This window comes from Somniosus microcephalus, chromosome 12 (assembly GCF_052327205.1).
Source record: "Somniosus microcephalus isolate GS21.2 chromosome 12, FLI_Smic_1.0, whole genome shotgun sequence".
NCBI classification, from domain to species: Eukaryota; Metazoa; Chordata; class Chondrichthyes; order Squaliformes; family Somniosidae; genus Somniosus; species Somniosus microcephalus.
Genome location: NC_140998.1, coordinates 183,703,953 through 183,730,663, shown reverse-complemented (window position 1 = coordinate 183,730,663; position 26,711 = coordinate 183,703,953). Strand labels below are relative to the sequence as shown.

General features: G+C 49.9%; 1 protein-coding gene across 1 annotated transcript in view; it reads left to right on the top strand.

Moving 5' to 3' along the window:
• The window catches only part of LOC147109754 (uncharacterized), a 135,038-nt gene that overhangs the window by 40,509 nt on the left and 67,818 nt on the right, over positions 1–26,711 (top strand). Inside the window, exon 7 of the mRNA XM_086002364.1 lies at positions 5,680–6,036. Within this exon, the coding sequence (XP_085858490.1) occupies positions 5,680–6,036 (357 nt within the window). The remainder of the gene's footprint in view (positions 1–5,679; positions 6,037–26,711) is intronic.

Sequence of the window (26,711 nt, the reverse complement as noted above, 5' to 3'; positions counted from 1 at the left end):
TGTGTTGTGATGCCCTCTGTGCCCTCTCTCCCTCTGTGTGTGATGCCCTCTGTGCCCTCTCTCCCTCAGTGTGTGATGCCCTCTGTGCCCTCTCCCCCCTCTGTGTGTGATGCCCTCTGTGCCCTCTCTCCCTGTGTGATGCCCTCTGTGCCCCTCTCCCCCCTCAGTGTGCGATGCCCTCTGTGCCCTCTCTCCTCCTCTCCCCCCCTCTCAGTGTGTGGTTCCCTCTCTCCCTCAGTGTGTGATGCCCTCTGTGCCCCCTCTCTCTCCCCTCTCCCTCAGTGTGTGATGCCCTCTGTGCCCCCTCTCCCTCTGTGTGTGATGCCCTCTGTGCCCCCCTCTCCCCCACTCCCTCTGTGTGTGATGCCCTCTGTGCCTCCCTCTCTCCCTCAGTGTGTGATGCCCTCTCTCCCCCCACTCCCTCTGTGTGTGATGCCCTCTGTGCCCCCTCTCTCCCTCAGTGTGTGATGCCCTCTGTGCCCCCCCTCTCCCCCTGTGATGCCCTCTGTGCCCTCTCTCCCCCCTCGCCCTCAGTGTGTGATGCCCTCTGTGCCCCTCTCTCCCTCTCTGTGTGTGATGCCCTCTGTGCTCCCCTCTCTCCCTCAGTGTGTGATGCCTCTGTGCCCCCCTCTCCCCCTCTCCCTCTGTGTGTGATGCCCTCTGTGCCTCTCTCCCCCTCTCCCTCTGTGTGTGATGCCCTCTGTGCTCTCTCCCCTCTCCCTCTGTGTGTGATGCCCTCTGTGCTCTCTCTCCCCCTCTCCCTCTGTGTGTGATGCCCTCTGTGCCTCTCTCCCCCTCTCTCCCTCTGTGTGTGATGCCCTCTGTGCCTCTCTCCCCCTCTCCCTCTGTGTGTGATGCCCTCTGTGCCTCTCTCCCCCTCTCCCTCTGTGTGTGATGCCCTCTGTGCCCCCCTCCCTCTCTCCCTCTGTGTGTGAGCCAGGGGTGACGGGTTCTTTTCCCTTTTCCCGCCACCTGCAAAGACTGCCGGGGAAGCTCGGCCGCTCGGAAAGCCTGCGCACCTACAGCGAGCGGCGTCGCTCTAACAAGGGATCGACAAAGGGCAAGCAGCCACGCTCCAGGAGTGACGTGGACATCCAGGCAGCCGCCAAGGCCACCGACCTGCAGAGCCGAAAGTACGTGCCAACCTTTCCTCGCTTCGGGGAGCGGGGAGCCGCTGGTGTAGCGGGAGAGCGTCCTCCACCACGGCACCATCCCCGGGGCCGAGAGCAAGGGCTCCCCAATCTCACTCAGAGCACCATCCAATCAGCGCAGCCTCTGACTGCGAGGTGGGGCTGGGTATGGGCACTGGTGTGGTGGGTGGGGTTCGGGGATTGGGGAGAAGGTGGGTGGGTGGGGTTGAGGGTGGGGTTGGGTCGGTGGGGTTGAGGGTCGGGGTTGAGGGTCGGTGGGGTTGAGGATAGGTGGGTCGGTGGGGTTGAGGGTCGGGGTGGGTCGGGGTGGTGTTGAGGGTCGGGGTGGGGTTGAAGGTCGGTGGGGTTGAGGGTCGGGGTGGGTCGGTGGGGTTGCGGGTCGGTGGGGTTGTGGGTCGGTGGGGTTGTGGGCCGGTGGGGTTGAGGGTCGGTGGGGTTGAGGGGTCGGGTGGGGTTGAGGATAGGGTGGGGTTGAGGGTCGGTGGGGTTGAGGGTCGGTTGGGTGGAGGATAGGGTTGTTCGGTGGGGTTGAGGATCGGGGTGGTTCGGGGTGGGGTTAAGGGTCGGGTGGGGTTAAGGGTCGGGTGGGGTTGAGGGTCGGTGGGGTTGAGGGTCGGGGTGGGGTTGAGGGTCGGGGTGGGGTTGAGGGTCGGGGTGGGGTTGAGGGTCGGGTGGGGTTGAGGGTCGGTGGGGTTGAGGGTCGGTGGGGTTGAGGATAGGGTGGGTCGGTGGGGTTGTGGGTCGGTGGGATTGAGGGTCGGTGGGGTTGAGGGTCTCGGGGTAGGTCAGTGGGGTTGAGGGTCGGGGTGGGGTTGAGGGTCGGGGTGGGGTTGAGGGTCGGTGGGGTTGAGGGTCGGTGGGGTTGAGGGTCGGGGTGGGGGTTGAGTGTCGGCGTGGGGGTTGAGGGTCGGTAGGGTTGAGGGTCGGTGGGGTTGAGGGTCGGGGTGGGGTTGAGTGTCGGCGTGGGGTTGAGGGTCGGTAGGGTTGAGGGTCGGTGGGGTTGAGGGGTCGGTGGGGTTGAGGGTCGTGGGGTTGAGGGTCGGTAGGGTTGAGGGTCGGTGGGGTTGAGGGTCGTGTGGTTGAGGGTCGGTAGGGTTGAGGGTCGGTGGGGTTGAGGGTCGGTGGGGTTGAGGGTCGGTGGGGTTGAGAGTCGGTAGGGTTGAGGGTCGGTGGGGTTGAGGGTCGGGGTGGGGTTGAGGGTCGTGGGGTTGAGGGTCGGTAGGGTTGAGGGTCGGTGGGGTTGAGGGTCGGTGGGTTGAGGGTCGGGTGGGGTTGAGTGTCGGCGTGGGGTTGAGGGTCGGTAGGGTTGAGGGTCGGTGGGGTTGAGGGTCGGTGGGTTGAGGTCGGGGTGGGTTGAGTGTCGGCTGTGGGGTTGAGGGTCGGTAGGGTTGAGGGTCGGTGGGGTTGAGGGTCGGGGTGGGGTTGAGTGTCGGCGTGGGGTTGAGGGTCGGTGGGGTTGAGGGTCGGTGGGGTTGAGGATGATCTAATTGTTGTTACGTTGAAGGCTTTCTCTTTGCTCCTGAATGTCGCTGTGTTCTGGATATACTGATCCTAACAGATTGCTGCTCCCTGCCGGATGGAGCCTGTCCCATGGACATTCAACAGTCTCATTTTGTTTTTCTTCTCTGGGTATTATTAATATTTGATGTGGTGTTTGGGGACGTGAGTTTGTTGTGATAGCTCATTCCTCAATCTGTTGTTTTTTCTAAGCTTCCGTTCCCTGTGTGATATCCTTTCCCTTTCTCCTCTCTCCCGCTTGCAGCCTCTCTTCCCCCATCACTGAAATAAAGTCTGGTAGTGTATGCAACAACAAAAATGTGCCTTTATACAGCGCCTTTAACGTAGTAAAACGTCCCAAGGCGCTTCACAGGAACTTAAATCAGCCAAAAATTTGACACCGAGTCACATAAGACGATATTAAGGCAGATGGCCAAAAGCTTGGTCAAAGAGGCAGGTTTTAAGGAGCGTCTTAAAGGAGGAGAGAGAGGCGGAGAGGTTTAGGGAGGGAATTCCAGAGCTCGGGTGCCCAGGCGGCTGAAGGCACGGCCGCCAACGGTGGAGCGATGAAAGTGTCTAGGACAGATTAAATTACTTCAGAGAGTGCAGGAGTCTGGTGTGCTGGTCACGGTTTTTGTACCATCAGATCAAATCAAGCTCTGAAATCGAATTCAATACAGCTGGCCATTTTTTGGGCCGACATCGATAAAATAGTCAAGCATGAAATCTGCGGGCTGGTTGTTGAAACAAGAACCAGAGGGGGGGACGTGGAGAATTGTTTTTTACGCAGTGCGTTGTTGTGATCTGGAATGCGCTGCCTGAACAGGGCGGTGGAAGCAGATTCAATGGTAACTTTCAAAAGGGGAATCTGATAAATACTTGAAAAGGAAGCATAGAAACAGCAGGAGGCCATTCAACCCCTCCAGCCTCTCCACCAATCAATGAGATCGTGGCTGATCTGTATCTTAACCCCATCTACCCGCCTTGGTTCCGTAACCCTTAATACCCTTGTCTAACAAAAATCTATCAATCTCACTTTTGAAAATTTCAATTGACCCCCAGCCTCGACAGCTTTTTTGGGGGGGAGAGTTCCAGATTTCCACTGCCCTTTGTGTGAAGAAGTGCTTCCTGACATCACCCCTGAACGGCCTGGCTCTAAGTTTAAGGTGATGCCCCCCTTGTTCTGGACTCACCCCACCAGAGGAAATAGTTTCTCTCTCTCTACACGATCGAATACTTTTAACGTTTTAAATACCACGATTAGATCGCCCCTTAATCTTCTAAGCTCGAGGGTCTACAAGCCCAGTCCGTGCAGCCTGTCCTCGTGATTTAACCCTTTGAGCCCCTGGTATCATTCTGGAGACTCTCCGCTGCTCCCCCTCCAAGGCCAGAGGAAATATTAACAGGACGTCGGGGAAGGAGCACAGGGTATGGGACTCATTGGATGGCTTGTTCAGAGAGCCCGCACAGGCACGATGGGCTTGATTGGCCTCCTCCTGCCATGCAAGATTCCCTGATACTAACCCAACTGCTTCACCTGCCACCCCTGCCCAGTCGGAACTGCCACCCTACTCTCCTGTATGCCCACTGAAGTGGCCCAGCCAGTCACTCGGTTATTAAGGAGAGCAGGTAACCAGGATAAATCGTTCAATCATTTCAACCAGAAGGCACCCTTTCAGGCAGATCATCATAACTCACTGCATAAAATAATTCTCATCTCCGCCATGGCTTTTTTGCCAATTATCTTCAATCTGTGTCCTCTGGTTACTGACCCTCCTGCCAATGGAAACAGTTTCTCCCTATCTACTCTTATCAAAACCCTTCATGATTTTCAACATCTCTATTAAATCTTCCCTTAACCTTCTCTGCTCTAAGGAGAACAACCCCAGCTTCTCCAGTCTCTCTCTCGCTCTCCGTCTGTCTCACTTTCTGTCTCTCGCTCTCCGTCTGTCTCGCTCTCTCTCTCTCGCTCTCCGTCTGTCTCGCTCTCCGTCTGTCTCGCTCTCCGTCTGTCTCGCTCTCTGTCTGTCTCGCTCTCCGTCTGTCTCGCTCTCCGCCTGTCTCGCTCTCCGCCTGTCTCGCTCTCCGCCTCTCTCGCTCTCCGCCTCTCTCGCTCTCCGCCTGTCTCGCTCTCCGCCTCTCTCGCTCTCCGCCTCTCTCGCTCTCCGCCTCTCTCGCTCTCCGCCGCTCTCGCTCTCCGTCGCTCTCCGTCTCTCTCGCTCACCGTCGCTCTCCGTCTCTCTCGCTCTCTCTCTCCGACTGTCTTGCTCTCTCTCTCGCTCTCCATCTGTCTCGCTCTCTCTCTCGCTCTCCGTCTGTCTCGCTCTCTCTCTCGCTCTCCGTCTCTCTCGCTCCCCGTCTTTCTCGCTCTCTCTCGCTCTCCGTCTGTCTCGCTCTCTCTCTTGCTCTGTCTGTCTCGCTCTCTGTCTCGCTCTCCGTCTGTCTCGCTCTCCGTCTGTCTCGCTCTCCGTCTGTCTCGCTCTCCGTCTGTCTCGCTCTCCGTCTGTCTCGCTCTCCCTCTCTCTCGCTCTCCCTCTCTCTCGCTCTCCCTCTCTCTCGCTCGCCCTCTCTCGCTCGCCCTCTCCCTCGCCCTCCCTCTCCCTCGCTCTCGTCTCCTCGTTCTCCGTCTCTCTCGCTCTCTCGCTCTCGCTCTCACTAGCTCTCGCTCTCGCCTCTCGCTCTCTCTCGCCCTCCCTCTCCTCTCACTCCTCTCCTCTCTCTCTCCCCGTCTCCCTCGCTCGCTCAGCTCTGCTCTCTCGCTCTCTCTCAGCTCTCTCACTCTCACGCTCTCGCTCTCGCTCTCTCGCTCTCGCTCTCGCTCTCGCTCTCCCTCGCTCTCGCTCTCCCTCGCTCGCTCGCTCTCGCTCTCCCTCTTGTTCGCTCTCCCTCGCTCTCGCTCACTCTCTCTCGCTCTCCCTCTCCCTCTCGCTCTCCGTCTCTCTCGCTCTCCGTCTGTCTCGTGCTCTCTCTCGCTCTGTCCTTGTCTCTTTGTCTCTCTCTGTCTCACACTCTGCTTTCCTTCCCCTTGCAGCGTCGAGCCCGGAGGAAGTGGAGGTCCAGATTCCCAGCAGTCCTTTCTGCCTCCCCAGTCTGAGGACAATTGGCCGCGCGTTTCGGAGCTGGAGGCTGACCCGCCAAGCTGGCGCCAACTCATCAGCTCCGAAAACCTCCTCAGGCTGAAGAAAAGTGAAGTCAAGCGGCAAGAAGTCATCAACGGTAATGTGTTTCCTGCCGCACCTTACCCCTGTGGGTCACCAGCTCCACTCCCGGGTCTGGGCCGGGTTAGCAGAAAAAGTCTTGCATTTCTCCAGCGCCTTTCACCACCTCAGGACATCCCAAAGCACTTTGCCGCCAATGAACTCTTTTTGAAGTGTGGTCGCTTTGTAATGTAGGAAACGTGGCAGCGGGTTTCTGCATGGCAAGATCCCACAAACAGCAATGTGACAATGACCAGATAATCTGCTTTAGTGATGTTGGTTAAGGGATAAATACTGACTCCAGGACACCGGGAAGAACTTTCTTGTTTATCTGTCATTCATGGCCGTGGGATCTTTTGCGTCTACGCATGGGTACGGTGGCACAGTGATTACTGGACTAATGATCCAGAGACCCAAGTTCAAATCCCACCACGGCAGCTGAGGAATTGAAATTCAGTTAATTAAATAAATCTGGAATAAAAAGCTAGTATCAGTAATGGTGACCATGTAACTAGCAAATTGTAGGAAAAACCCATCTGGTTCACTAATGTCCTTTAGGGAAGGGAATCATAGAATGGTTACAGCACGGAAGGAGGCCATTTGGCCCGTCGAGCCCGTGCCGGCTCTCTGCAAGAGCTCTTCAGCTAGTCCCACTCCCCCTTAGCCCTGCAACTTTTCTTCCTTCAGGTATTTATCCAAATCCCATTTGAAAGCCGTGATTGACTCTGCCTCCACCACCCTTTCAGGCAGTGAATTCCAGATCTTAACCACTCGCTGCGTAAAAAGGTTTTTCCTCATGTCGCCTTTGGTTCTTCTGCCAATCACCTTAAATCTGTGTCCTCTGGTTCTCGACCCTTCCGCCAATGGGAACAGTTTCTCTCCATCTACTCTGTCCAGACCCCTCGTGATTTTGAACACCTCTGTCAAATCTCCTCTTAACCTTCTCTGCTCCAAGGAGAACAACCCCAGCTTCTCCAGTCTGTCCACGTAACTGAAGTCCCTCAATCCCTGGAATCATTCCCGTAAATCTTTTCTGCACCCTCTCTAAGGCCTTCACATCCTTCCTAAAGTGCGGTGCCCAGAATTGGACACAATACTCCAGTTGAGGCCGAACCAGTGTTTTATGAAGATTCATCATAACTTCCTTGTTTCTGTACTCTCTGCCTCTATTTATGAAGCCCAGGATCCCGTATGCTTTTTTAACCGTTTTCTCTACCTGCCCTGACACCTTCAACGATTTGTGCACATATATCCCCAGGTCTCTCTGTTCATCCCCCTTTAGGATTGTACCCAGAAATCTGCCGTCCTTCCCTGGTCTGGCCTATATGTGACTCCAGACCCACAGCAATGTGGTTGACTCTTAACTGCCCCCTGAAATGGCCCAGCCCCAATTAGGGATAGGCGATAAATGCTGGCCATGCCAGCGACAGCCACATCCTGTGAATGAATAAAACGAACACCTGAGAGTTCAGACGGGGCCTCGGTTTAACATCTCACCCGAAAGACGGCACCTCTGACAGTGCAGCACTCCCTCGGTACTGGCACTGCGAGTGTCGGCCTGGATTATGGGCTCGAGTCTCTGGAGTGGGACTCGAACCCACGACCTTCTGAGTGCTACCCACTGAACCACAGCTGACACAAGCTCCCCTTGGATGGGGTGTGGGGGGGGTGAGGTGGGCAAGACCAGCTCAGTGTTCCCACTGCACCGACACCGGCTGCTAGAAGGCGCGTGCAGGTGTGGATAGAGTGACGGGGCTTGGCTGGGGTGATGCCCCACACAGTTGAATAGACCTGCCAGCAGTCATTGCCAAGGCTCACGCACCATGAATAGCCACTGGCTGAGTGGGGAGTGTGGAACCTGCACACCAGTGAGAGCAGGGGTGGGGGAAATAAGACCGTAAGAAATAGGAGCAGGAGTTGGCCATTCGGCCCCTTGAACCTGCTCTGCCATTCAATAAGATCATGGCTGATCTTCTATCTCATCTCCACTTTCCTGCACTTTCCCCATATCCCTTAATTCCCTTAATATCCAAAAATCTATTGCTCTCTGTCTTGAATATACTCAATGACTGAGCCTCCACAGCCCTCTGGGGTAGAGAATTCCAAAGATTCACCACCCTCTGAGTGAAGAAATTTCTCCTCACCTAAATGGCCGACCTCTTATTCTGAGACTGTGGCCCCTGATTCTAGACTCACTACCCAGGGGAAACATCCTCCCTGCATCTACCCTGTCAAGCTCTTAAGAATTTTGTATGTTTCAATGAGATCACCTCTCATTCTTCTAAACTCTAGAGAATATAGGGCTAGTCTACTCAATCTCTCCTCAAAGGACAATCCCCCCATCCCAGGAATCAGTCTGGTGAACCTTGGTTGCTCTCCCTCTATGGCAAGTATATCCTTCCTTAGGTAAGGAGACCAAAACTGTGCACAATACTCCAGGTGTGGTCTCACCAGGGCCCTATGTAATTGCAGTAAGACGTCTTTACTCTGATACTCAAATCCTCTTGTAATAAAGGCCAACATACCATTTGCTTTCCTGATTGCTTGCTGTACCTGCATGTTAACTTTCAGTGATTCGTGTACAAGGACACCCAGGTCCCTCTGAACACCAACATTTCCCAATCTCTCACCATTTAAAAAATACACTGTTTTGCTATTTTTCCTACCAAAGTGGATAACTTCACCTTTCTCCACATTATATTCCATTTGCCATGTTCTTGCCCACTCACTTAGCCTGTCTGTATCCCCTTGAATCCTCCTTACATCCTCCTCACAACTTACATTCCCACCCAACTTTGTATCATCAGCAAACTTGGATATATTACACTCGGTCCCCTCATCCAAATCATTGATGTAGATTGTGAATAGCTGAGGCCCAAGCACTGATCCTTGCGGTACCCCACTAGCTACAGCCTGCCCACCTGAAAAATTACCCGTATATTCTTACTCTCTGTTTTCTGTCCGTTAACCAATCCTCAATCCATGCTAGTATATTACCCCCAATCCCATGAGCCCTAATTTTGTTTAATAACCTCTTGTGTGGCACCTTATCGAATGCCTTCTGAAAATCCAAATACACCACATCCACTGGTTCCCCCTTAACTATTCTGTTAATTACAACCTCAAAAAACTCGAACAGATTTGTCAAACATGATTTCCCTTTCATAAATCCATGTTGACTCTGCCCAATCCTATTATTATTTTCTAAGTGCCCTGTTACCATGTCCTTAATACTAGATTCTAACATTTTCCCTACTCCTGATGTCAGGTTAACTGGTCTGTAATTCCCCGTTTCCTCTTTCCCTCCTTCCTTAAATAGTGGGGTTACATTTGCTACCTTCCAATCCGTGGGAACCATTCCAGAATCTATGGAATTTTGGAAAATGACAACCGATGCAGCCACTATCTCTATAGCCACCTCTTTCAAAACCCTAGGATGTAGGCTATCGGTCCAGGGGATTTATTGGCTTTCAGTCCCATTAATTTCTCCAGTACTATTTTTTTTACTAATACTAATATCTTTCAGTTCCTCATTCACGCAAGACCCTTGGTTCTCCACTATTTCTGGGAAGGTTTTTGCGTCTTCTTCCGTGAAGACAGACACAAAGTATTTGTTTAATTTCTCTGCCATTTCCTTATTCCCCATTTTAATTTCTCCTGTCTCAGCCTATTGGGACCCACATTTATTTTCGCTAATCTTTTCCTTTTTACATACCTATAGAAGCTTTTACAGTCTGTTTTTATGTCTCTCGCTAGTTTACTCTCATATTCTATTTTCCCTTTCTTCATCAATTTCTTGGTCCTGCATTGCTGAATTCTAAAATCCTCCCAATCCTCAGGCTTACTACTCTTTTTGGCAGCATTATAAGCTGCTTCCTTTGATCTAATATTATCTTTAACTTCTCTTGTTAGCCATGGTTGGATCACTTTTCCTGTGGGGTTTTTTGTGCCTTAAAGGAATGTATATTTGTTGTAAATTATGTATTAATTCCTTAAATGCTAGCCATTGCTTGTCTACCATCATACCTTTCAATGTAGTTTCCCAATCTACCACAGCCAACTCGCCCCTCAAACCTACATAGTTTGCTTTGTTTAGATTTAAGACCCTAGTTTCTGATTTAACTAAATCACTTTCAAACTGAATATAAAATTCTATCATATTATGGTCACTCTTCCCTAAAGGCCCCTTTACTACAAGGTTATTAATTAATCCTTTCTAATTGCACAATACTAGATCTTAAATAGCCTGTTCCCTAGTTGGTTCTTTAACATACTGATCTAGAAAGCTATCTTGCATACATTCCATGAAATCGTCCTCTACACTATTACTGCAAATTTGGTTTGCCCAGTCAATATGTAGATTAAAGTCCCTCATGATCACTGTATTACCCTTGGTACATGCATCTCTAATTTCCTGATTTATACTCTGCCGTACATTACAAGTACAGTTTGGGGGCCTATAAACAACTCCCACCAATGTTTGCTGCCCCTTGCTGTTTCTTGGCTCTACCCAAACTGATTCTACTTCTTGATTTTCAGAGCTAAGATCCTTTCTCTCTACTGTCTTTATCCCATCCTTTATTATCAGGGCTACCCCTCCTCCTTTTCCATTTTGCCTATCTCTTCCAAAAGATAAGTATCCTGCAATATTTAGTTCCCAACCTTGGCCACTTTGCAACCACGTCTCCATTATGGCTATTAGGTCAAACCTGTTAATTTCTATCTGCGCCATTAATTTTGTTGCGAATGCTTTGCACATTCAGATATAGTGACTTTAGCTTTGACTTGTTTCTATTTTTCCCTGATGTCACCTTAGTCGCTGATGCCTTGTTACCGTTGTTACTCTCTTTGTCACTTCCAGACGCACTCTGCTTATTTTTACCCAAGACTCCACTCTGCTCCAGATTAACAGATACCTGGAGTGAGTTACAGACTGGAATCTAATCGAGGGGTTCGGGGGGTTTATATATAGAATAACAGATACCCGGGAGTGAGTTACAGGCTGGAATCTAATCGAGGGGTTCGGGGGGGCGGGGGGGGTTATATATAGAATAACAGATACCCGGGAGTGAGTTACAAACCGGAATCTAATCGAGGGGTTCGGGGGATTATATATAGAATAAAAGATACCCGGGCGTGAGTTACAGGCTGGAATCTAATCGAGGGGTTTGGGGGGTTTATATATAGAATCACAGATACCAGGAGTGAGTTACAGGCTGGAATCTAATCGAGGGGTTTGGGGGGTTTACATATAGAATAACAGATACCAGGAGTGAGTTACAGACTGGAATCTAATCGAGGGGTTCGGGGGGTTTATATATAGAATCACAGATACCAGGAGTGAGTTACAGACTGGAATCTAATCGGGGGGTTCAGGGGGTTTACATATAGAATAACAGATACCAGGAGTGAGTTACAGACTGGAATCTAATCGAGGGGTTCGGGGGGTTTATATATAGAATCACAGATACCCGGGAGTGAGTTACAGACTGGAATCTAATCGAGGGCTTCGGGTGGTTTATATATAGAATCACAGATACCAGGAGTGAGTTACAGACTGGAATCTAATCGGGGGGTTCAGGGGGTTTACATATAGAATAACAGATACCCGGGAGTGAGTTACAGGCTGGAATCTAATCGGGGGGTTCGGGGGGTTTATTTACAGAATAACTGATACCCGGGAGTGAGTTGCAGGCTGGAATCTAATCGAGGGGTTCGGGGGGTTTATATATAGAATAACAGATACCAGGAGTGAGTTACAAACTGGAATCTAATCGAGGGGTTCGGCGTGCCCGGCGGTGCCGAGGGTTTTTTGAGGGCATGTTGTTATGAAAAAAGTAGAAATAATTTTTATCTATATATATCAAGGAGTCTGTCCGTTGTCTGTCTGTGTGGGGGAAGGAGAGAGAGAGAGTGGGAAGGAGAGAGAGAGTGGGAAGGAGAGAGAGAGAGTGGGAAGGAGAGAGAGAAAGAGAGGGGGAAGGAGAGAGAGAGAGAAAGGGGAAGGAGAGAGAGAGAGATAGGGGAAGGAGAGAGAGAGAGATAGGGGAAGGAGAGAGAGAGAGATAGGGGAAGGAGAGAGAGAGAGATAGGGGAAGGAGAGAGAGAGAGATGGGGAAGGAGAGAGAGAGAGATAGGGGAAGGAGAGAGAGAGAGGGGAAGGAGAGAGAGAGAGAGGGGAAGGAGAGAGAGAGAGAGGGGGGAAGGAGAGAGAGAGAGAGAGAGAGGGGGAAGGAGAGAGAGAGAGGGGAAGGAGAGAGAGAGCGAGGGGAAGGAGAGACCGAGGGGAAGGAGAGAGAGAGGGGGAAGGAGAGAGAGAGGGGGAAGGAGAGAGAGAGAGAGAGGGGGAAGGAGAGAGGGGGGGGAAGGAGAGAGAGAGAGAGAGAGGGGGAGGAGAGAGAGAGAGAGGGATGGAGAGAGAGAGAGAGGGGGGAAGGAGAGAGAGGGGGAAGGAGAGAGAGAGAGGGAAGGAGAGAGAGAGAGGGAAGGAGAGAGAGAGAGAGGGAAGGAGAGAGAGAGAGAGAGAGGGAAGGAGTGAGAGAGAGAGGGAAGGAGTGAGAGAGAGAGGGAAGGAGAGAGAGAGAGAGAGGGAAGGAGAGAGAGGGAAGGAGAGAGAGACAGAGGGATGGAGAGAGAGAGACAGAAGGAAGGGGAAGCTTTGGCAATATGGTTCTCTGTAAACTTTCATGCCAATAAAGCATTTGAACTGAACTGAACTGAGAGACAGAGGGAAGGAGAGAGAGAGACAGAGAGGGAAGGAGAGAGAGAGAGAGAGGGAAGGAGAGAGAGAGAGAGGGAAAGAGAGAGAGAGGGAAGGAGAGAGAGACAGCAAAAACACCCGTTGCAAAACCCCCCTGATGAGCTCCCACTCCAGTGAAGCGCAGCCCCCGCGCGCAGCGTAGCGCCTTAGGCCCGGCCCGACTTACCCAAGCTCAGCTGCTGCTGTGGCCCGCCGCCGCTCACCGGAGCTCAGCCGTGGCAAAACCCCCCTGATGAGCTCCCGATCTGCTGAAGCGCAGCCCCCGCGCACGGCGTAGCGCCTTTGGTCCGGCCCGACTTACCCGAGCTCAGCTGCTGCTGCGGCCCGCCGCCGCTCACCAGAGCTCAGCTGCCGCTGCGGCATGCCACCGCTCACCGGAGCTCAGCTCCCACTGTGGCCCGCTCCCGCTGCGGCCCGCCGCCGCTCACCCGAGCTCAGCTCCCGCTGCAGCCCGCCGCCACTGCTCCCCCACTCGCTGTCTCTTGGGCCGCGTGGTTGTCTGTTTTCCCGCCGGAGAAAAGAAAAACAAAAGAGATGAAGAGTCTAATTTAAAGCAGCCTCTCCCCAGCTAAAAGGTGAGAGCCGGAGGGAGATTTTGCGGGTGAAGAGGGGTGGCCGCCATTTTGTGAGGCACTAACGGCAGTTTGAATGATTAGACCCCGCCCACACACACCATGAAATGCCCCCCGTGACGCAACACACTCCCCCCGTAGGATTGGTCAACCTTCACGTCACTCAATGCTAATGAGCGGATTCCCCCATATGATTGGCCAACCGCTAATGAGCGGATTTTTGAACGTTTTTTGTATACTGACCGAACAATTTTTGTCTGACCAAAAAGTAAATACGCCTATGAGACTCCCCTAATCATAAGCTTTCTTTTGATATGAACATATGTGCAGGTACGCTCTATAACTTTTGAGTGATGCCCCGGACAGACAGACAGACAGACACCACGATCCTTTTATATATGCCGAGGCTTTTTTGAGGGCATGTTGTTGTTGGAAGAGAGAGAGGGAGCGACTGGGGGGAAGAGAGAGAGGGAAGGAGAGAGAGAGAGAAGGAGAGGGAAGGAGAGAGAGAGGGAAGGAGAGAGAGAGAAGGAAGGAGAGAGAGAGGGAAAGAGAGGGGGAAGGAGAGAGAGGGAAGGAGAGAGAGAGAGAGGGGGGAGGAGAGAGAGAGGGGGAAGGAGAGACAGAGGGGGAAGGAGAGAGAGGGGGAAGGAGAGAGAGAGAGAGAGGTAAGGAGAGAGAGACGGAGTGAGAGAGAGAGAGAGACCGGGGCGGAGAGAGAGAGAGAGACTGGGGGGAGAAGAGAAAGAGAGAGAGATTGGGGGGAGAAGAGAAAGATTGGGGGGAAGAGAGAGAGAGACTGGGAGTGTGAGAGAGAGAGAGACGGAGTGTGTGAGAGAGAGAGAGACTGGGAGTGTGAGAGAGAAAGAGAGAGATTGGGAGTGTGAGAGAGAGAGACTGGGAGTGTGAGAGAGATTGGGAGTGAGAGAGAGAGAGACTGGGAGTGAGAGAGAGAGAGAGAGAGAGACGGGGAATGTGTGAGAGAGAGAGAGAGACTGGGAATGTGTGAGAGAGAGACTGGGAATGTGAGAGAGAGAGAGACTGGGAGTGTGAGAGAGAGAGACTGGGAGTGTGAGAGAGAGAGAGAGATTGGGAGTGTGAGAGAGAGAGATTGGGAGTGTGAGAGAGAGAGAGATTGGGAGTGTGAGAGAGATTGGGAGTGTGAGAGAGAGAGATTGGGAGTGTGAGAGAGAGAGATTGGGAGTGTGAGAGAGAGAGAGATTGGGAGTGTGAGAGAGAGAGATTGGGAGTGTGAGAGAGAGAGAGATTGGGAGTGTGAGAGAGAGAGAGATTGGGAGTGTGAGAGAGAGATTGGGAGTGTGAGAGAGAGAGAGATTGGGAGTGTGAGAGAGAGAGAGATTGGGAGTGTGAGAGAGAGAGAGATTGGGAGTGTGAGAGAGAGATTGGGAGTGTGAGAGAAAGAGAGATTGGGAGTGTGAGAGAGAGAGAGATTGGGAGTGTGAGAGAGAGAGATTGGGAGTGTGAGAGAGAGAGAGATTGGGAGTGTGAGAGAGAGAGAGATTGGGAGTGTGAGAGAGAGAGATTGGGAGTGTGAGAGAGAGAGAGATTGGGAGTGTGAGAGAGAGAGAGATTGGGAGTGTGAGAGAGAGAGATTGGGAGTGAGAGAGAGAGAGATTGGGAGTGTGAGAGAGAGAGAGATTGGGAGTGTGAGAGAGAGAGATTGGGAGTGTGAGAGAGAGAGATTTGGAGTGTGAGAGAGAGAGAGATTGGGAGTGTGAGAGAGAGAGAGATTGGGAGTGTGTGAGAGAGAGAGAGATTGGGAGTGTGAGAGAGAGAGATTGGGAGTGTGAGAGAGAGAGAGATTGGGAGTGTGAGAGAGAGATTGGGAGTGTGAGAGAGAGATTGGGAGTGAGAGAGAGAGAGAGATTGGGAGTGAGAGAGAGAGATTGGGAGTGTGAGAGAGAGAGATTGGGAGTGTGAGAGAGAGAGATTGGGAGTGAGAGAGAGAGAGATTGGGAGTGAGAGAGAGAGAGAGATTGGGAGTGAGAGAGAGAGATTGGGAGTGTGAGAGAGAGAGATTGGGAGTGTGTGAGAGAGAGATTGGGAGTGTGTGAGAGAGAGATTGGGAGTGTGAGAGAGAGAGAGATTGGGAGTGTGAGAGAGAGAGATTGGGAGTGTGAGAGAGAGAGATTGGGAGTGAGAGAGAGAGAGATTGGGAGTGTGAGAGAGAGAGTTTGGGAGTGAGGGAGAGAGAGATTGGGAGTGTGAGAGAGAGAGATTGGGAGTGTGAGAGAGAGAGATTGGGAGTGTGAGAGAGAGAGATTGGGAGTGAGAGAGAGAGATTGGGAGTGAGAGAGAGAGAGATTGGGAGTGAGAGAGAGAGAGAGATTGGGAGTGAGAGAGAGAGATTGGGAGTGTGAGAGAGAGAGATTGGGAGTGTGTGAGAGAGAGATTGGGAGTGTGTGAGAGAGAGATTGGGAGTGTGAGAGAGAGAGAGATTGGGAGTGTGAGAGAGAGAGATTGGGAGTGTGAGAGAGAGAGATTGGGAGTGAGAGAGAGAGAGATTGGGAGTGTGAGAGAGAGAGTTTGGGAGTGAGGGAGAGAGAGATTGGGAGTGTGAGAGAGAGAGATTGGGAGTGTGAGAGAGAGAGATTGGGAGTGTGAGAGAGAGAGATTGGGAGTGTGAGAGAGAGAGACTGGGAGTGTGAGAGAGAGAGACTGGGAGTGTGAGAGAGAGAGACTGGGAGTGTGAGAGAGAGATTGGGAGTGTGAGAGAGAGAGAGATTGGGAGTGTGAGAGAGAGAGATTGAGAGTGTGAGAGATTGGGAGTGTGAGAGAGAGAGATTGGGAGTGTGAGAGAGAGAGATTGAGAGTGTGAGAGAGAGAGAGATTGGGAGTGAGAGAGAGAGAGATTGGGAGTGAGAGAGAGAGAGATTGGGAGTGAGAGAGAGAGAGAGATTGGGAGTGTGAGAGAGAGAGAGATTGGGAGTGAGAGAGAGAGATTGGGAGTGTGAGAGAGAGAGATTGGGAGTGTGAGAGAGAGAGAGATTGGGAGTGTGAGAGAGAGAGACTGGGGGTGTGAGAGAGAGAGAGATTGGGAGTGTGTGAGAGAGAGAGATTGGGAGTGTGTGAGAGAGGCAGATTGGGAGTGTGAGAGAGAGTTTGGGAGTGAGGGAGAGAGAGATTGGGAGTGTGAGAGAGAGATTGGGAGTGTGAGAGAGAGAGATTGGGAGTGTGAGAGAGAGAGATTGGGAGTGTGAGAGAGAGAGACTGGAGTGTGAGAGAGAGAGACTGGGAGTGTGAGAGAGAGATTGGGAGTGTGAGAGAGAGAGAGATTGGGAGTGTGAGAGAGAGAGATTGAGAGTGTGAGAGATTGGGAGTGTGAGAGAGAGAGATTGGGAGTGTGAGAGAGAGAGATTGAGAGTGTGAGAGAGAGAGAGATTGGGAGTGAGAGAGAGAGAGATTGGGAGGGAGAGAGAGAGAGATTGGGAGTGAGAGAGAGAGAGAGATTGGGAGTGTGAGAGAGAGAGAGATTGGGAGTGAGAGAGAGAGAGAGATTGGGAGTGTGAGAGAGAGAGATTGGGAGTGTGAGAGAGAGAGAGATTGGGAGTGTGAGAGAGAGAGACTGGGGGTGTGAGAGAGAGAGAGATTGGGAGTGTGTGAGAGAGAGAGATTGGGAGTGTGTGAGAGAGGCAGATTGGGAGTGTGAGAGAGAGAGAGACTGGGAGTGTGAGAGAGAGACTGGGAGTGTGAGAGAGAGATTGGGAGTGAGAGAGAGATTGGGATGAGAGAGAGAGAGAGATTGGGAGTGTGAGAGAGAGATTGGGAGTGTGAGAGAGAGAGAGATTGGGAGTGTGAGAGAGAGAGTGATTGGGAGTGTGAGAGAGAGAGATTGGGAGTGAGAGAGAGATTGGGAGTGAGAGAGAGAGAGAGATTGGGAGTGTGAGAGAGAGAGATTGGGAGTGTGAGAGAGAGAGAGATTGGGAGTGTGACAGAGAGATAGATTGGGAGTGTGAGAGAGAGAGATTGGGAGTGTGAGAGAGAGAGATTGGGAGTGTGAGAGAGAGAGATTGGGAGTGTGAGAGAGAGAGAGATTGGGAGTGTGACAGAGAGAGAGATTGGGAGTGTGAGAGAGAGAGAGATTGGGAGTGTGAGAGAGAGAGAGATTGGGAGTGTGAGAGAGAGAGATTGGGAGTGAGAGAGAGATTGGGAGTGAGAGAGAGAGAGAGATTGGGAGTGTGAGAGAGAGAGATTGGGAGTGTGAGAGAGAGAGAGATTGGGAGTGTGAGAGAGAGAGAGATTGGGAGTGTGAGAGAGAGAGATTGGGAGTGTGAGAGAGAGAGAGATTGGGAGTGTGAGAGAGAGAGATTGGGAGTGTGAGAGAGAGAGATTGGGAGTGTGAGAGAGAGAGAGATTGGGAGTGTGAGAGAGAGAGAGATTGGGAGTGTGAGAGAGAGAGATTGGGAGTGTGAGAGAGAGAGAGATTGGGAGTGTGTGAGAGAGAGAGATTGGGAGTGTGAGAGAGAGAGAGATTGGGAGTGTGAGAGAGAGATTGGGAGTGTGAGAGAAAGAGAGATTGGGAGTGTGAGAGAGAGAGAGATTGGGAGTGTGAGAGAGAGAGATTGGGAGTGTGAGAGAGAGAGAGATTGGGAGTGTGAGAGAGAGAGAGATTGGGAGTGTGAGAGAGAGAGATTGGGAGTGTGAGAGAGAGAGAGAGATTGGGAGTGTGAGAGAGAGAGATTGGGAGTGTGAGAGAGAGAGAGATTGGGAGTGTGAGAGAGAGATTGGGAGTGTGAGAGAGAGATTGGGAGTGAGAGAGAGAGAGAGATTGGGAGTGTGAGAGAGAGAGATTGGGAGTGTGAGAGAGAGAGATTGGGAGTGTGAGAGAGAGATTGGGAGTGTGAGAGAGAGAGAGATTGGGAGTGTGAGAGAGAGAGATTGGGAGTGTGAGAGAGAGAGATTGGGAGTGAGAGAGAGAGAGATTGGGAGTGAGAGAGAGAGACTGGGAGTGTGAGAGAGAGAGATTGGGAGTGAGAGAGAGAGAGACTGGGAGTGAGAGAGAGAGAGATTGGGAGTGTGAGAGAGAGAGAGATTGGGAGTGTGAGAGAGAGATTGGGAGTGTGAGAGAGAGAGAGATTGGGAGTGAGAGAGAGAGAGATTGGGAGTGAGAGAGAGAGAGATTGGGAGTGTGAGAGAGAGAGAGATTGGGAGTGAGAGAGAGAGACTGGGAGTGTGAGAGAGAGAGATTGGGAGTGAGAGAGAGAGAGACTGGGAGTGAGAGAGAGAGAGATTGGGAGTGTGTGAGAGAGAGAGATTGGGAGTGTGTGAGAGAGAGAGATTGGGAGTGTGAGAGAGAGAGATTGGGAGTGAGAGAGAGAGAGATTGGGAGTGTGTGAGAGAGAGAGACTGGGAGTGTGAGAGAGAGATTGGGAGTGTGAGAGAGAGATTGGGAGTGTGTGAGAGAGAGAGATTGGGAGTGTGAGAGAGAGAGATTGGGAGTGTGTGAGAGAGACAGACTGGGAGTGTGAGAGAGAGACTGGGAGTGTGAGAGAGAGAGATTGGGAGTGAGAGAGAGATTGGGAGTGAGAGAGAGAGACTGGGAGTGTGAGAGAGAGAGATTGGGAGTGTGAGAGAGAGAGATTGGGAGTGTGAGAGAGAGAGAGATTGGGAGTGTGAGAGAGAGAGAGATTGGGAGTGTGAGAGAGAGAGAGATTGGGAGTGAGAGAGAGAGAGATTGGGAGTGAGAGAGAGAGAGATTGGGAGTGTGAGAGGTAACATTCTAATCTGCTTTGGCTTTCGGTTATTTTGTTCCAATGTTCCAGGTAGGTTTCTTTGCATTTTTTAATGATTTGGTTCACTCGGATTGGTGTTTGGACGGCTGTGTTGGTCTGGGGCTGGTCAGGGTCCGGCTGAGTACTTAATTTCAGTAGCAGCTGACTCAGGGGACTCTTTTCTGGGTTTAGCTCTTGGGTCTGAAAGGCTTTGAAATGAAGGGTGTCTGGGGAGCTAGATTTGAGGTGATTTAGGAAGTTTAGTGCTCGTTTTTGGATGTTTATTATCAGTGGGTATCTGCCTAGTTCGGCTCTGCATGCATTTGTTGGCGTTTTTCTTTGGGTGCGAAGGATGCTTCGGCAGAATTCTGCATGTAGGGCTTCTATTGTGTGTTTTTCCCATTTAGTGTAGCTTTGGTGATTTAGCGGGCCCCATACTTCACTACCGTACAGTGCAATGGGCAGGATTATGCTGTCAAAAATTTTGAGCCAGATTTTGATTGGGATTTGGATGTTGTAGAATTTTCTTTTTATTGCATATAGGGCTCTTCGGGCTTTTTCTTTTAGTGCATTCACTGCTATGCTGAAGCTCCCTGATGCTGTAATAGTTAGACCAAGGTAGGTGTAGCTCATAGTGTGTCCTATAGTGGTATCACTGAGGGTAAACTGGTATTTGTTTTCCTGACATCTGGGTCTTTTCTGAAAAATCATGATGTTGGTTTTCTTTAGATTTACTGTTAGAGCCCAATTTTGGCAGTATTTGTCGAGTAGGTCTAGTTGTTGCTGTAATCCCTGTTCTGTGGGAGACAGCAGAACCAGGTCGTCCGCATAGAACAGGGACTTCACTTCTCCATCCAGGAGACGGAGACCTGGTGACTCGCTTTGCTCCAGCATGTCTGCTAATTCATTTATGTATATGTTGAACAGGGTCGGGCTCAAATTGCAGCCCTGCCGGACGCCTCTTCTCTGGGTGAAGAAATCGGTGCGTTTGTCTCCAATTTTGACCCCGCATTTGTTTTTCAGATACATTGATTTAATAAGGTCATAGACTTTGCCCCCTATTCCACACTGAAGAAGTTTATAATAGAGCCCTTCGTGCCATATAGAGTCAAAGGCTTTCTTGAAGTCGATGAAACAGGCGAATATTTTCCCATTTTTTGTTTGGTGTTTATGTTTTTCAATGAGGGTGTGAAGGGTATAGATATGGTCGGCGGTGCGGTGTTTTGGAAGAAAGCCTATTTGGTTTTTTCTGAGGATATTATGTTTGTTAAGAAAATCAAGTAATCTACTATTTAGAATACTGCAGAATAACTTCCCTAGACAACTGTTGACACAGATGCCGCGGTAGTTATTTGGGTCTGATTTGTTTCCACTTTTATATATTGATTTGTTTCCACTTTTATATATGGGGGAGATTAGTCCTTGGCACCAGATATCGGGAAAACAGCCTGAGCGTAATATGATGTTGAATAGTTTGAGTATCGCACCCTGCATCTCCATATTGCTGAACTTTAGCATTTCATTTTTGATGTTGTCTGGGCCACAGGCTTTCTTTAGGTGGAGAGATTTTGTTTTTGTGGCCAGTTCTTTCCGTGTGATTGGGGAGTCTAGAGGGTTTTGGTTGTCTTTAATTGTTGCTTCTAATGTGTGGAGTTTTTCTGTGACCTGATGTTGACTTGTGTTTGTTTTGTTTTTTGGGATGTCTTTGTAGAGGTTTTCAAAATGTGTTCTCCAGATGTCGCCATCTTGGATTGGTAATGCTTGCAATTGTGTTGTACTCAGGTTATTCCACATTTCCCAGAATTGTTTTGGATTGGTGGAGTTTTCAATTTCTTCGAGTATTTTGTGGGTATAGTTTTGTGTTTTGTTCCTAATGGTGTGTTTATATCTTTTGAGGGTTTCGTTGTATCTAGTACGTAGGTCCGGGTTGTTTGGTTGCCGATGCTTTTGGTTTGATATTTTTCTCAGGTCTTTTCTGGCATTTTTGCATTCGTGGTCAAACCATTTCATATTTTTATTTTGTCTTTTGTGATGCTTCCTCTTCTGTTTCACGAGGTCGGCTTTTACAGCTGCCTCATGGAAGATCATATTTATATCCTCTATGGCCGTGTTTACACCATCTCTGGTGATCTCATATAGATTTTCTTTAAATTTTGAAATTTTACTTGTGAGATCAGGTGAATTTAGTGCTGTGATGAATTTATCTCCACTGTCTGGGGCCCATCTGTATGTCTGGTTTATTTTATGTAGCTTACTGTGTTCTTTTTTTGTGTCTGTAGTTTGGGCAGAAAGTTTAAGGTACACATTTATTTGGTTATGGTCTGAGAGGGGGGATTGCTGCCTGACAGTGAATGCGTTGATATCGCAGGGGTCCAGGTCAGTGATTGTATAGTCCACCACACTAGACCCAAGAGTTGAGGAGTATGTGAGTCTCCCTAGGGAGTCCCCTCTGAACCTACCATTAACTATGTACAGGCCTAAGGCTCGGCAGAGTTGCACTACCTCCCTACCGCTTTTATTTATTTCACGATCAAGGTTGTTCCGATTTGCGATGGCTGGTGTGACATCTAAAGGGGTCTGGCCAAACACATGGTTGTTTCCCTGTGGGTCTATGAAGTCAGGTTCACAACCAGTCCTTGCATTTAGGTCCCCACATATTATCACCTTTCCTTGGGCCTGGAAATGGCTGATTTCCATGTGGAGAGTATCAAATAACTCCTCTTCGAAATATGGCGAATCTATTGGAGGTATGTAGATCGCACATAAGTAAACATCTTTTTTTGCTATTCCTATATTTTTATCTAGTTTTAGCCATACGTGTGATTTCCCCTGTTTTACCGGTGAGATGTGTTTGTCCAGTTCTCCCTTATACCACACCAATATTCCCCCGGAGGTTCTGCCCTTGCGTGTTTTAGTGTTCTTTACTGAGGGCACAATGATTTCATGGTACATTGGAGGACAGTGGGTCGGCATGTCCTTTTGGCACCATGTTTCTGTTAACACAATTATATCAATGTCTTTTATAGCTTTTAGGAATTCAGGGTCTGTACTCTTCATCCCAAAAGTTGAGGAGCGGAGGCCCTGGATATTCCAGCAGCTTATGTGGAAAGAACGCATTTATATAGTTCAATAAAACGAAATAAAATGGACCTATTTTGTGGGATGAGTGTGGAAACACTATTTTCTATAATGCTAAGTGATGATTTAGTATAAATTTCATGAGGCATGCACATATATCTATCTAATAATAGTAATAATACTGATAAGATAACAATAATGATAATGATAAATAACAATATTAATAATTTCTCCGGCTTTCTATCAGGCTGTTCAGCATCGTCATGATCTTTCTCAGTTCTTGGTCTACAGTCTGTGGTCTAGAGGGGGGTCTTGGGTCAGGTATAAAAGCACGGTTCTGTTGTCGGTTTTGTAAAGGGGGGTGGGGGACATTGGTGGTCCTGTTTGGGCTCCCAATGGTAGGGGGGGTGGGAGGGCTGCGTCTTTTGGCAGTGTTTATGAGGTTTCTTGCGAAGACCCACATCCGCTGTTTGAGTAGATGTATTTCGTCATAGAGGTCCCTTGTGTTGATGTTTGGATGATGGGCCAGGGAGACGTTGGGGAGGACAGAACATCTCGTGTCGATCTCCCTGTTGGTGTTGTGGATTATATAGGCTGGGGTGTCCTTTCTGGGCAGTAGTGTGGAGATCACGATCCGCGCCTCGGGGAATTCCCTGCTGGCCTTTTCTGCCATCCTGCTCACCGCCCAAGCCGTGTTTTCCTGTAGGGTGCGTAGGTCGTTCGTGCCTGTGTGGATCACAATCCATTTGGGGCTTCCAAGGGATTCTTTGTTCAGGATCTTCATTGCTTGGCCTGTGTTGCTGCACCATTTTTTCAGGACTTGATGGTCTGGGAACAGCCTCTGAGGGTCCAGAAACTTTCCGTTGGAGTCGGTCAGCAGGACCGCCTGAGGGGCTGGTTTTTCAGACTGGGTAACAGTAGTCTGGGTAGGACTCGCCTGGTGGCTGGTTGTTGGCTGGGTTTCTGGGATATGTTGTGTGGCAGGAGCGGGGTTTGGGGCTTTCGGTGTGTCCTCGTTTAGGGGGGTATCTGTCGGTTTTTGTGTTCCTGTGTGTGAGGACTGGGTATCAGTAGTCTGGGCATGACTCGACTGAGGGCTGGTTGGAGCAGGGTTTGTGGCTTTCGGTGTGTCTTCGTGTGGGGTGGCATCCGGCGGGTTCTGTGTCCTTGTGTGTGTTGTTTTTGTGTCCTCAGGTTTTTGGACCTTAAGAGGTTTGTGTTGCCTGCTGAGCCTTTCTACGGTCTCCTTCATTTTGTTTAGTTGAGTACGGAGTTCTTTGGTCTCATTTCTTTGCTCCTCTATGGTCTTTCTCAGCTTGTGGATGGTGGACTCGTGTTCCGTTTTTAGCTGTTTGAGTTCCTCCTTCAGATTCTTGGCCAGTGTTTCTCTGTATTCGTTGAAATCAAGTTCTAGTTTGGCCAGATTCTCTTTCATCATTTTGTTTTCGTTGAGAGGTGTGGGGGGGGTGGAGATGTACAGGGAGGTGTTTTCCTCTGCTGGTCTCTCTTCTTCTTCCTCCACTTGGCTCTCCTCATCCTCTGTTCGATTCTCTTTTGCTTCCTGTCCATTGGTCCTCTTTGTGTCTGTCTTAGTTTTCAACTGGGGGAATTCCTTTTCGAAGGTGTCCAGATTTTCCACATTCCCCTGTATCATGATCTTTCTATTTTTGTTGTAGTAGCTTATGGTTAGCAGGGGGTCATCTTTATCTAGGTTTCCATCTTTACATATTTTCAGTCTGCCTCCACTGCCAATACCTTCACTGGAGACGTATGTGTAGTGTTTTTGTAAAGTCTCCTTCCAGGAGGTGACGTATTCGGTGTAGAATATGAGGTTGTTCTTCAGCTTAGTCCCTTTGTGTGTGGTATAGTCCACGTAGAGGATTTCTGGGTTATTTTTTAGTGTTGTGTACTTGTATTTTTCCTTTGCTTTATTTTTTGTGCATTGCTCAGGATATATCATTTCCCTGCTCATTGTAGTCGTTTGTTTTTTGTCTCAGATAGATAACTTTTTTTTTTTCTCTCTTTTTTGTGTCTTGTTCCACCTTAGCCCACTTTTAGGTCCAAAATTGGGAGTTTTTCAGGGGTTCATCTTTGATATAGCTGCTCTTAAAGGTTTATCTTTCTCTTTTTCTCACAGGCTCTTGGTTCGGGTAGTTTATCGTTTCTCTCGGGTTTCTGTTCCTTTTCCTCGCGGGTTTGTTCTTTTTTCAGGTTTTTTTTTTTTTTTCCAGCTAAATTTAAATAAAATTAAACTTTTTCCGAACTAACTTTAACTAAAATGAAACTTAGGTAGAGTTAGGTAAAACTTATTTCTCCGGCTTTTTCTCTCCAGCTGGTGTTTCCTCTCCTCTCTCTCTCTCTCTCTCTAGGTGCAGTTACCTCTCTTTGCTCCTTTTCTCCTTTCAGCCGTTTCCCTTCGTTCAAATTTCGCGCTCTCAGCTCCCAACGCTCTCTCCGGGCTTCTGCCCTGGCCCCAGCCCCTCGGCTCGGCTGTGCTGTCCCGGCCCGGTGTTTGTCCGAGTTTCTCCGACCCCGGAGTTTCTCGGGTTTCAGGCCCCGGGCTTGCTCGCTCTCCAGGCCCGACCCGATCCGGCACCCCTACCTCTCCACTCGCCTCTTTGACTGGCTCGGGCCGCTTCTCCCGGTCTGGGTCGACTCCTGTTGCTGCTCGCTCTCCTTCTCTCCGGTGCCTCGCTCGGCCCGGTTCCTCGGGCCTTTCTCCGGCTTCAGGCTCCGTGCTCCGGTTGCTGCTCGGGCTCTGCTCTCTCTCTCTCCCTGTTTTGGAGTTCTCTCTCTCTGTTCCCGGTTTCTCTCTCTCTGTTCCCGGGTTTTCCTGCGCTGTTCTGGCTCCGATCCCACGGCCGCTGTTTTGCTCCCAATCTCTCTCTCTCTGCTCCCTACACTGATCTAAAAAGAGAATATAAACTGGCAGACTACCTCACGACCATCAGAGACACAAAACAGAGACAGACCCTCACCAGGTACAGACTAAGCGACCACCAACTGGAAATTGAAAAAGGCAGATACAAGAAATCCTGGCAGCCTAGAGAGAATAGAATATGCGATCAATGTCTGGCTGGCGAGGTTGAAACAGAAATGCATTTCCTCCTAAAATGCGAAAAATTCAACACATCAAGAAACATATTATTCAACAAGCTAAGCCAAACAACCCCAGATTTCAAGGAATTGGATGATCTGTCAAAATTGAGATTAGTCCTAGGAGAAGGAGACAGACCATACCTTGGGGCTAAATATGTAACAACATGTCACAACCTGAGGACTGTTTAAAAGTAAGACTGTTTAAAATTAATATTGAACGTAACAAATGAAGTAGAAAGACTGTTTAAAATTAATATTGTTTAAAAGTAATATTGTATATACCCAACAAATGTCAAATCGATTGACACCTACAGAATGTTGGAAAACTGTACCTTTTTGCTATGTAAGCTTTGGCAATATGGTTCTCTGTAAACTTTCATGCCAATAAAGCATTTGAACTGAACTGAACTGAACTGAGAGAGAGATTGGGAGTGAGAGAGAGAGACTGGGAGTGTGAGAGAGAGAGATTGGGAGTGAGAGAGAGAGAGATTGGGAGTGTGAGAGAGAGAGAGATTGGGAGTGTGAGAAAGAGATTGGGAGTGTGAGAGAGAGAGAGATTGGGAGTGAGAGAGAGAGAGATTGGGAGTGTGAGAGAGAGAGAGATTGGGAGTGAGAGAGAGAGACTGGGAGTGTGAGAGAGAGAGATTGGGAGTGAGAGAGAGAGAGACTGGAGTGAGAGAGAGAGAGATTGGGAGTGTGTGAGAGAGAGAGATTGGGAGTGTGTGAGAGAGAGAGATTGGGAGTGTGAGAGAGAGAGATTGGGAGTGAGAGAGAGAGATTGGGAGTGTGTGAGAGAGAGAGACTGGGAGTGTGAGAGAGAGATTGGGAGTGTGAGAGAGAGATTGGGAGTGTGTGAGAGAGAGAGATTGGGAGTGTGAGAGAGAGAGATTGGGAGTGTGAGAGAGAGAGAGATTGGGAGTGTGAGAGAGAGAGATTGGGAGTGAGAGAGAGATTGGGAGTGAGAGAGAGAGACTGGGAGTGTGAGAGAGAGAGATTGGGAGTGTGAGAGAGAGAGAGATTGGGAGTGTGAGAGAGAGAGAGATTGGGAGTGTGAGAGAGAGAGAGATTGGGAGTGTGAGAGAGAGAGAGATTGGGAGTGAGAGAGAGAGACTGGGAGTGTGAGAGAGAGAGATTGGGAGTGAGAGAGAGAGAGATTGGTAGTGTGAGAGAGAGAGAGATTGGGAGTGAGAGAGAGAGACTGGGAGTGTGAGAGAGAGAGATTGGGAGTGAGAGAGAGAGAGACTGGGAGTGAGAGAGAGAGAGATTGGGAGTGTGAGAGAGAGAGATTGGGAGTGTGAGAGAGAGAGAGATTGGGAGTGTGAGAGAGAGAGAGATTGGGAGTGTGAGACAGAGAGAGATTGGGAGTGTGAGAGAGAGAGATTGGGAGTGTGAGAGAGAGAGAGATTGGGAGTGAGAGAGAGGGAGATTGGGAGTGTGAGAGAGAGAGATTGGGAGTGTGAGAGAGAGAGATTGGGAGTGTGAGAGAGAGAGATTGGGAGTGTGAGAGAGCGAGAGATTGGGAGTGCGAGGGAGAGAGATTGGGAGTGTGAGAGAGAGAGAGATTGGGAGTGAGAGAGAGAGAGATTGGGAGTGTGAGAGAGAGAGATTGGGAGTGTGAGAGAGAG